Here is a 10,000-nt window from a genome sequence, read left to right on the forward strand (position 1 = left end):
CTCCTGTTGGTTTCTCTCAGCGTCTCCCCAACAAAGCTCTCCCAGCGCCCCCTGCAGTCCTCTGGCAGCTCTGCAACAACATGACGCCCGTTATCATATCCTGACCGCACAAAACACAACATGACGCCCGTTATCATATCCTGACCGCACAAAACACAACATGACGCCCGTTATCATATCCTGACCGCACAAAACACAACATGACGCCCGTTATCATATCCTGACCGCACAAAACACAACATGACGCCCGTTATCATATCCTGACCGCACAAAACACAACAACACAACAACATGACACCCGTTATCATATCCTGACCGCACAAAACACAACATGACACCCCTTATCATATCCTGACCGCACAAAACAAAACACAACAAAACAACAAATCAAAACAAAAACAGCACAAACCAGCGTATGGAAACTCGGCCCCAGCCCCGTGGCCGTGCGTGCGTGCGTGCGTGCGTGCGTGCGTACCTTTGATGAGGCCGCTGATGTGGGACTGCACGGGGCCCTTCTCCAGGTTCTGCACCACTGTGTTGGCGATGCGCGTCAGGTGGCCCATGTTGCCCCGTCTAGTGCCTCCCTCTGACCTGGAGTACAGGCAACCGCATCGTCACTCAGTGTGTGTGTGTGTGTGTGAGTACAGGCAACAGCATCGTCACTCAGTGTGTGTGTGTGTGTGTGTGAGTACAGGCAACCGCATCGTCACTCAGTGTGTGTGTGTGTGTGAGTACAGGCAACAGCATCGTCAGCCAGTGAATGTGTGTGTGAGTACAGGCAACAGCATCGTCACTCAGTGAATGTGTGTGTGATTATATATATGTGAATGAGTTAAGGCCAATTCACACCAAGAACGATAGCTATAAATAAATATCGTTCTCGTTAATATGAATGACATTCACACATAAACTATAACGATAACGACATGAAGAACAATATCGTTGGGGATCACTTTCAGATCGATTTTCAGAACGATAAAAAGCTAATAGCTAATCAGACCCCATTGAATTTTAACTGTCGCATTCATTAACACAAGGAGAGACTTTGTTTATCGTTGTTCAGTGTGAACACTTTTATCGTTATGGTTATTGTTCTTGGTGTAGGCCGAGAGAGAGAGAGAGAGAGAGAGAGAGAGAGAGAGAGAGAGAGAGAGAGAGAGAGAGAGAGAGAGAGAGAGAGAGAGAGAGAGAGAGAGAGAGAGATTGAACATTGAACATTATCGAACGCACCGCGGGTGACTTGAGCTGCAACCTATGCTCTGGCCGCCCTGTCGAGGACTCGGGAAGCTTTTGCCGCTCTGATCTTGCTACTTTGTTTCAAGGAGCTGCGAAGCACACAAGGCACCGATTGGTTGCCTGTCGTTTGCCGTTGAACCGCGTCATAGCTCATTACCATAAAGTTGCCCAAGTTTCAACTTTCTGCTTAGCGCTCTGGTCGCTCAAAACTCCCAATTTGCGACGCAGACAGATTTGCAGCTCTCATAGAAAATGAATGAGTTCTGGTAATTTTGCAGCTCAAATCGGTGTGTACACACAGGAGAGAGAGTGTGTGTGTGCGTTAAAGTATGAAGACTCTTACTGAATCTTGTCATTCTCCTCCCAGGCATCCAGAATCCTCTGTACCAAACGGCACTGCTGGAAGAGCTGCAAGAGAGACACACACACACACACACACACACACACACACACACACACACACACACACACACACACACAATTTATTTTGTGAACAGATCTGTTCTGTTGTGTTGTGCTGCACTGTGCATAACAGGCAGTCAGTATTGAACAAGTGCCTTAAAGAGTCCAGAAGGGACTGAACAGGAGGACGGACAGACACAGACACAGACAGAGTGGACGTGGACGTGGACGTGGACAGGACCTACATGTGCCACCAGCATGTCGTGGACGGAGGTCTGGGCAGGGGGCTCGGCCACGCTGCTCAGCGGCACTTTGGCTTCGCCGTCGGCGGGGGGGCTGGAGGTGGCGGCGTCGGCGTTGGCGGCATTAGCAGGGGCGGGGCTTGGGCTAGGGGCGGGGCTAGGGGAGGTGGTGGGGGCAGAGCCTGTGTCTCCGGAGGCTGCGGAGGTCGTTGCGGAGGTCGTTGCGGGCGGCGCCTGCTCCAGGTGGTTCTGCAGGCCAGAGGTAGCCACAGAGGCCAGGGCCAGGGACTCACAGGGGCCGGAGTGGTTCAAGATGGACGCCACGCACAGCTCCACTTGGAAGTGCAAGAAGTTATTCCAGGTGTACTTGAAGAAGAGATCCTGGAGTGGAGAGAGAGAGAGAGAGAGAGAGAGAGCACGCGAGAGAGAGAGAGAGAGAGAGAGAGAGAGAGAGAGAGAACAGTGAACACGTCCATCATCTAGTTCCTTTCTAGTTCATCCCACTCTCTCCTCATCTAGAACAGTGAATACTCCCCACTCTCTCCTCTAGAACACGCCCCACTCTCTCCTATAGAACACGCCCCACTCTCTCCTCATCTAGAACAGTGAATACTCCCCACTCTCTCCTCTAGAACACGTCCCACTCTCTCCTCTAGAACACGTCCCACTCTCTCCTCTAGAACACGTCCCACTCTCTCCTCTAGAACACGTCCCACTCTCTCCTCATCTAGAACAGTGAATACTCCCCACTCTCTCCTCTAGAACACGTCCCACTCTCTCCTCTAGAACACTCCCCACTCTCTCCTCTAGAACACGTCCCACTCTCTCCTCATCTAGAACAGTGAATACTCCCCACTCTCTCCTCTCGTCGGGAGAATTAACGATCGACTATCGATTAATCATTCATATTTATTGGCCTATATTAAAATTCATTATTTATTTAACTTTTTATAAATTTAAAAATGCAATGAAAATACAAAAATACAGCGTGTTTTTCATTGATGAGATCTTTATCACAAGAAGAATAACTTGTGGGAGTTAAACTAGACGTTCGGTTAGGCTAAACAGATAGCCTATTAAAGGCTAAACTTGAAGATATTAAGCGCTGCACTGCGGTGCTCTAAAGCAGCGGAATACGAGCCGGCGTTCAGATTAAACAGAGACCCTCGTTTGTTCCAAAATAATAAATTATAAAAAAGAATCATGTTAAACAATAACTTAACCAAAAACATAATAATGCTTGGTTTGGAATTTAATTTACTTTTGGACAGTTTGATTATATTGCTCAATGTTGGGACTGATGAGCACTGAAATCTGGGAGGTATTTGATGGCTCACTATTACATTTCATGTAGTTGAAAGATTCGTGATTTTCACCCACTGTTTATTGCGAGACAAGGCAGCCGCTTTCATTCATTCAAAACGTGCACTGTGCTGTAATGGAAACCTTATTGCATAGCCAAGTAGCCTAAATTGAGTTTGAATTGCACGATTTACTTTATTAAATTCGTAGGCTGGAATGCCTCCAGTCGCGGCAACAATTGTGTTTAAATGTAGTAGCCTAGGCCTACTGCTTCAGCCTGCAAGCTCAGAAGGGAACAGCAAGCTTAAGAGCGACGTGTTGGAAACCCATGGTGTAAGACAACGACTTTTCATTGACAAGGTATTAAACTAGGGGTCTCAAACTCAAATGAGCTGTGGGCCACTTCTGCCAACGTCATCTGATTGGAGGGCCGGCTATTTCTGAAAATGCAATGTTCTTTTTTTCAAATACCACACAAAACTGCAAACAGAAAGTGCAAGTGTTTTTATCTAGTTTTAGACACCTGTGCTAGCAACCTTAGCTTATAAATAAAATAATGATAAAATAAATATTAATACAAATTATAAAACAAACAAAAAGCATAAAAACGGGTATGTGTGTGTTTTTCACACCAAATAAAAATATTTTCCTCTCATAACTTTTTTAAACCTGGCAAACTAGGCGTCAGGGTTAAGAAAGCAACACCATTGGATTTTTATATCAAAATTTCAAAAGGCCATGGCTTGAAAGTGGTCAGAGATAAAGTCCTACTGTAAATGTAAAAATCTTTGAGTATAAACAAAAGTTTATGAAGGGGGTAAATGTACCCATCATTGGATGGCAAGCACCTCAAATTATGCACCTTTCAGTAAATACTGGATGAACATATTTGAGCAGGTTTACTTTCCTTTTTTTCATATTACCCACATAACAAATTAACAGGAAAACACCTAAGAAGTATACCAACACCTAAGATGTATATGGTTTAGTGATGTATTACTAAACCATAAGGCCTACAATAAAGTATTCTGGTCAAATCAGTTCCTATCGCGGGTATTCTGAGTACCCAGAAGTTCGCATCATATTGCGGGTGACTGTAGTTCTTTAGAGCCCTGTTTCTACTAGCCCTGCTGTCTGTACCACGTCCATTACGTACACTTTCATCACGATTACCACTGCAACCTCCAAGCTATGTTGTGCAGAGGGTCGAAATAAGCATGGTATGCTTAGTGGACACCGTCGTATACACGCAAAGACGCACCTCCACCTCCACAGACGCACTGTGACTCACTGTCAATAGACGATCGATCATAATCTCCAAAATGATATTCTCCTTCAGAATCAGAATAGGTGAATAACAGCCTACCTAAGACTTCATCACACGTGAACTTTTTTCAACATTAGGTGTAGGCCTATTTCTGCTTCAATTTATGCAACACTATGGCCTGCATCGCTTCCGCGTCATTACAAATGCACGTCTTTGTGTTTCTCGCGTGTAATACAAGTATTTCCTGAAAACTTTGCGCAGCGATTTTGGGTTTGAATCAAGCTCTGGATGTCTAGCACATAGTGGAGCAGAGTAGGCTACAAATGAGATGTCACCGTACTTGGATCTATCGTCTACTTTAATCAGTATCGTTGTTTGTCGCAATTACAAATACCCTCAAGGGCCGGATTACATTATTATTTTGACATACGTCGCGGGCCGGAATTGGGCCGGACGCGGGCCGGATTTGGTGTTTGGGTGTTTGAGACCCCTGTATTAAACCAACCAACAATATAAAATATTAAGAGCTCTTGTTTCATTGAGTTAAATCGAAACAATGTCTTCTATTGCTCGTGCACTGATAGCCTTACTGGTAGGCAATTATTACATCGCATTGTTTGTAGTGAACTAACGTTTTTTAAACGATAAAATGGTCCCACGCCACACTTCACCGTGAACTCTTAAATCAAAACGGAAACTCGTAGGTAACTGAGTAGCCTATAGCGCCAAATATTGTCCCCGGGTGGTAGCCTATAATGTTTAATTGCTGCCACACAGTGATTCATTTAATTGCTTCAAGACACACTACTGTATGTAACGCAACCTGCATAAGTTTAATCGACAACAAATTAACGTGATCGACGAAATTCTTAATGATCAACTATCGATTGTCGATTAATTATGCCCATCCCTAGTATGTATGAATGTACAGTATATAATGGTCTGCATGCAAGTCCACAACTGTACCGGTATGTGTGTGTGTGTATTTGTGTGTGTGTGTGTGTGTGTGTATCTGTGTGTGTGTGTGTATCGGTGTGTGTGTGTGTGTGTGTGTGTATCGGTGTGTGTGTGTATCGGTGTGTGTGTGTGTATCGGTGTGTGTGTGTGTATCTGTGTGTGTGTATCGGTGTGTGTGTGTGTATCTGTGTGTGTGTATCTGTGTGTGTGTATCTGTGTGTGTGTATCTGTGTGTGTGTATCTGTGTGTGTGTGTGTGTGTGTGTATCTGTGTGTGTGTGTGTGTGTGTATCTGTGTGTGTGTGTGTGTATCTGTGTGTGTGTGTGTGTATCTGTGTGTGTGTGTGTATCTGTGTGTGTGTGTATCTGTGTGTGTGTGTATCTGTGTGTGTGTGTGTATCTGTGTGTGTGTATCTGTGTGTGTGTGTGTATCTGTGTGTGTGTGTATCGTTGTGTGTGTGTGTATCGGTGTGTGTGTGTATCGGTGTGTGTGTGTATCTGTGTGTGTGTGTATCTGTGTATCTGTGTGTGTGTGTATCTGTGTGTGTGTGTATCGGTGTGTGTGTATGTGTGTGTGTATGTGTGTGTGTGTATGTGTGTGTGTGTATCGGTGTGTGTGTATCGGTGTGTGTGTATCGGTGTGTGTGTATCGGTGTGTGTGTATCGGTGTGTGTGTGTATCGGTGTGTGTGTGTGTATCGGTGTGTGTCCGCACCAGCAGCTTGTCCATGATGTGGAGGCGGCAGAGCTCGTGGCAGAGGCTGGCATCGCTGGTCTGGAGCAGAGCGGCCACCAACCGTGCCACGTGCAGACGGGCATTACCCAGGGGCTGCTCCAGCACGCCCACCGTTGTCAATATTGCACTTTTCTGAAATACACACACACACACACGCACGCACACACACACGCAGAGTCAGTAGCAAGTCAGGAACAACAAATGCAGCATACCTGCTAGTCCTCTCAGGCAGATGCATTAACCAATCACAGTAGATCAGTCAAGATCACCATATTTGACCCAATGTCCACTACTATGAGGCAAAACTAATTCTGAGCCTACGCTCTGAGCCCAAGTCCAAGTTCAAGCCATAAGCTCAGCCAGGCTGTAGTGCTGCACTTTTAATATGTTCAGCAGATCCACTAAATAAATAGCTGTTAATGAAAATATAAATACCAGAATGTCCTGAAACCGTAGGAGTGTGTCTATATACAGACGCTGTTTGCACTTTGGACTCTCTGAAGAGGTTTACCTTGGGAGGGTCAAGTAGAAGTTGCTGGAAGTCTTTAAGATGAGGCTCAATAGCACGCAGAATACTGCCGCTGACAGTGTACGACCGTTCACTTCCCTGAGAATACAGATCCATAAGCCCCTCCAGCCTGTAGCAGAGACCGGGAGCAAGAGGGAGGAGGAGGGAGTGCGTCAGCAAGGAATGAGTGTGTGTGTGTGTGAGTGTGTGTGTGTGTGTGTTCTGAGTGCTGGGGAATGAGTGTGTGTGTGTGTGAGTGTGTGTGAGTGTGTGTTTTGAGTGCTGGGGAATGAGTGTGTGTGTGAGTGTGTGTTCTGAGTGTGTGTGTGTGTGTGTGTTCTGAGTGCTGGGTAATGAGTGTGTGTGTAAGTGTGTGTTCTGAGTGCTGGGTAATGAGTGTGTGTGTAAGTGTGTGTTCTGAGTGCTGGGGAATGAGTGTGTGTGTGTGAGTGTGTGTTCTGAGTGTGTGTGTGTTCTGAGTGCTGGGGAATGAGTGTGTGTGTGTGAGTGGGTGTGTGTGTTCTGAGTGATGGGTAATGAGTGTGTGTCTAAGTGTGTGTTCTGAGTGCTGGGGAATGAGTGTGTGTGAGTGTGTATTCTGAGTGCTGGGGAATGAGTGTGTGTGTGTGTGTGTGTGTGTTCTGAGAGCTTGGGATGTACTTAAAGCTTAGTGACATGAGTCCTGGTAAAGGCAGAGACTGAAACATGAGTAAGGAATTGGCTGATTAAGAGAGTGTGTGTGTGTGTGTGTGTGTGTGGGGGGCAATGGGGATGTGGGCAGTGTGTGTACATGGACTCCAGCCCTTGTGTGTGTGTGTGTGTGAGAGAGACTGACCCCGTCCTCCGTGACTCCAGTAATGTAAGTAGCACTTGAGTTCCGTTGACGACCGATGCCTCTGTCCGCTCCCCCTCAAACATGGTCTTCAGCAGCTCAGACACGTTCTCCTGCCTGATACACACACACACACACACACACACACACACACAATATCTTTTATAACACTGCACATGCACATCTTTAATCCATTACCCTTTCCTCCCCACATTACATATTGAGTAAAATTTGCTCATGAGTGACATACCCATCTTGACATCATCTCATGCTATGATCCACATACTTCAATTATTAATCCAGGCTCCACTTAGCTTGATGGCTGGATTTTATGACCTTGGACGACCTTGACTTGACTTGACTGATCATTATGTGAGTGAGATAAGTACCTAAACTTCCAATCACATGACATAAACCTGCTCACTGGCTGTGTGGTGTGTGTGTTGTCTGCCTTCTGAATGCATTCCTACTGGTGTGATCACGCTATTATGGATGCAGTAGAGGTGTGCCTGCATAAACACACATCTGAATAAGCACGACAATCTGAAAGCTAATAACCGGTCAATATAATAATAATAATAATAATAATATAATCACCCATAATGTACTAATAATAATATAATAAAAATATAATAATAACCCATAATATACTAATAATATAATAATATACTAATAACCCATAATATACTAATAATATAATAATATACTAATAACCCGGTAATACGCACCGTTCCTGTTCGTTTTCAGGCAATATGCAAATGAATACGTTTCATTTTTAAAGATGCATGCACTCTCACAATAGTTCTGATGTTTATTTGTGGAGTGAGGTGGCACAAGTAAAGTTGTACTGTTTTCTCGATGCATTTTCCATTTACTGTAGGCTTGTGTGACTAGCTGTGCCTTTGTAACCAATGAAATGACCAGTCATGGACATGGACACTGTTGGATATCTGAATATTAATTTCTATGCAGTAGGGGTGTCACGATTCTCCAAATCCTCGATTCGATGTAATTTTCGATTTTAAAGTCACGATTCGATTCGATTTTCGATCTTTTTAAAATATTACTATTAATGCATTCCTTATATGTTATTTACTCTTTTTGGCCTTTTCTTTTTCGGGGGGCTTTTATTTTGAAACCGCTTTGAAACCGTTCCAACCGCGAGGTTGTAATGTAAACAGAACTAACTTTAGGCTAAAACAGAGACGTGAACATAGTAAAATGAAACAACACAGAATGTTAATTTGATTGTTTCAGCACACTCCGAAGAGACCCAAGGTTAGTGTTCATGGAATATGTACTTATAAATGTGCATTTTAAGCCTGAAAGTAACTTTGGACTGTAATTAGACCATCTTTTCACTTGCTAAGTTGAGTAGGCTAAGTTAGTTTTAATTGACGTGAATGAACGAATACTTCCACACCGGTGATTTCAAAGTAGCAAGAGGGTCTTTGATTTCGGTAGATTGATGTGTAGGCCTATATTTTAACTGGCTGCAGCTTAAAATTAGAGGAGTGTTGACGCTGCAGTTCAGCACGTGCATGTGTGTTTGTGCGTCTTGTCATACATGCTGGACGTGACATTGGGGGTGTGGCTGCATCGTCGATTCTACTTTTAAGTTCGAAGTTCGAGATTGAGATGTAATTTCGATCGATTTGGAAATAAAATCGAAATCGTGACACCCTTACTATGCAGCGAGGCACTCTATGCGCTTTCTTTTAGTTAGTCATCTTCATAAATGGACTTATGTGTCTTTAATTGCGCTGTTGACAGCACCAGCCAGCCCCACAGAGCTTTGCACACTCACCAGCACACTCACCACAGAGCCTTGCACACTCACTAGCCCCACAGAGCCTTGCACACTCACCACAGAGCCTTGCACACTCACCAGCACACTCACCACAGAGCCTTGCACACTCACTAGCCCCACAGAGCCTTGCACACTCACCACAGAGCCTTGCACACTCACCAGCACACTCACCACAGAGCCTTGCACACTCACCACAGAGCCTTGCACACTCACCAGCACACTCACCTCAGAGCCTTGCACACTCACCACAGAGCCTTGCACACTCACCAGCACACTCACCACAGAGCCTTGCACACTCACCAGCACACTCACCACAGAGCCTTGCACACTCACCAGCACACTCACCACAGAGCCTTGCACACTCACTAGCCCCACAGAGCCTTGCACTGAGGCTTTTTATAGCGGGCCCATTCAGGCCAAAAACAACTGGCGTTTCCCCTCTCGCTAGCTGGAAATGTTGCTGATCGATGCTGCCAAGGTCATTGTCACACCACAGGGTCAAACTATCAGCCTGTCCGCTCACTTATTCTTCTCTTATCTTGGACTAGGAGAGATGGTGTGTGTGTGTGTGTGTGTGTGTGTGTGTGTGTGTGTGTGTGTGTGTGTGCACAGTGATTGTGTCTGTGCAAACAAATGCAAGAGCTCAAGAGGGCAAGAATCAGAGTTTGTTTGGATTGCTTTCAGGTAAAGTAAGGTGTGTGTGTGTGTGT

At 45.1% G+C, this 10,000-nt stretch overlaps 1 protein-coding gene across 1 annotated transcript in view; it reads right to left on the reverse strand.

Annotated features, from left to right (window-relative positions):
- Nucleotides 1–10,000, reverse strand: part of ppp6r2a (protein phosphatase 6, regulatory subunit 2a) — a 56,507-nt gene that overhangs the window by 14,409 nt on the left and 32,098 nt on the right. The window contains exons 10-14 of the mRNA XM_076302789.1: nucleotides 6,120–6,272; nucleotides 1,884–2,261; nucleotides 1,580–1,644; nucleotides 476–591; nucleotides 1–70 (exon numbers count right to left, since the gene is read on the reverse strand). The exon at nucleotides 1–70 is cut by the window's left edge and continues 16 nt beyond it. Coding sequence (XP_076158904.1) covers nucleotides 1–70; nucleotides 476–591; nucleotides 1,580–1,644; nucleotides 1,884–2,261; nucleotides 6,120–6,272 — 782 coding nt within the window. The remainder of the gene's footprint in view (nucleotides 71–475; nucleotides 592–1,579; nucleotides 1,645–1,883; nucleotides 2,262–6,119; nucleotides 6,273–10,000) is intronic.

The sequence above is a fragment of the Alosa pseudoharengus genome, unplaced genomic scaffold (assembly GCF_046254945.1).
Source record: "Alosa pseudoharengus isolate Yale_2024_CS ecotype anadromous, Long Island Sound unplaced genomic scaffold, YU_APseudo_1.1 YU_APseudo_1.1_scf_24, whole genome shotgun sequence".
Taxonomy (NCBI): Eukaryota; Metazoa; Chordata; class Actinopteri; order Clupeiformes; family Clupeidae; genus Alosa; species Alosa pseudoharengus.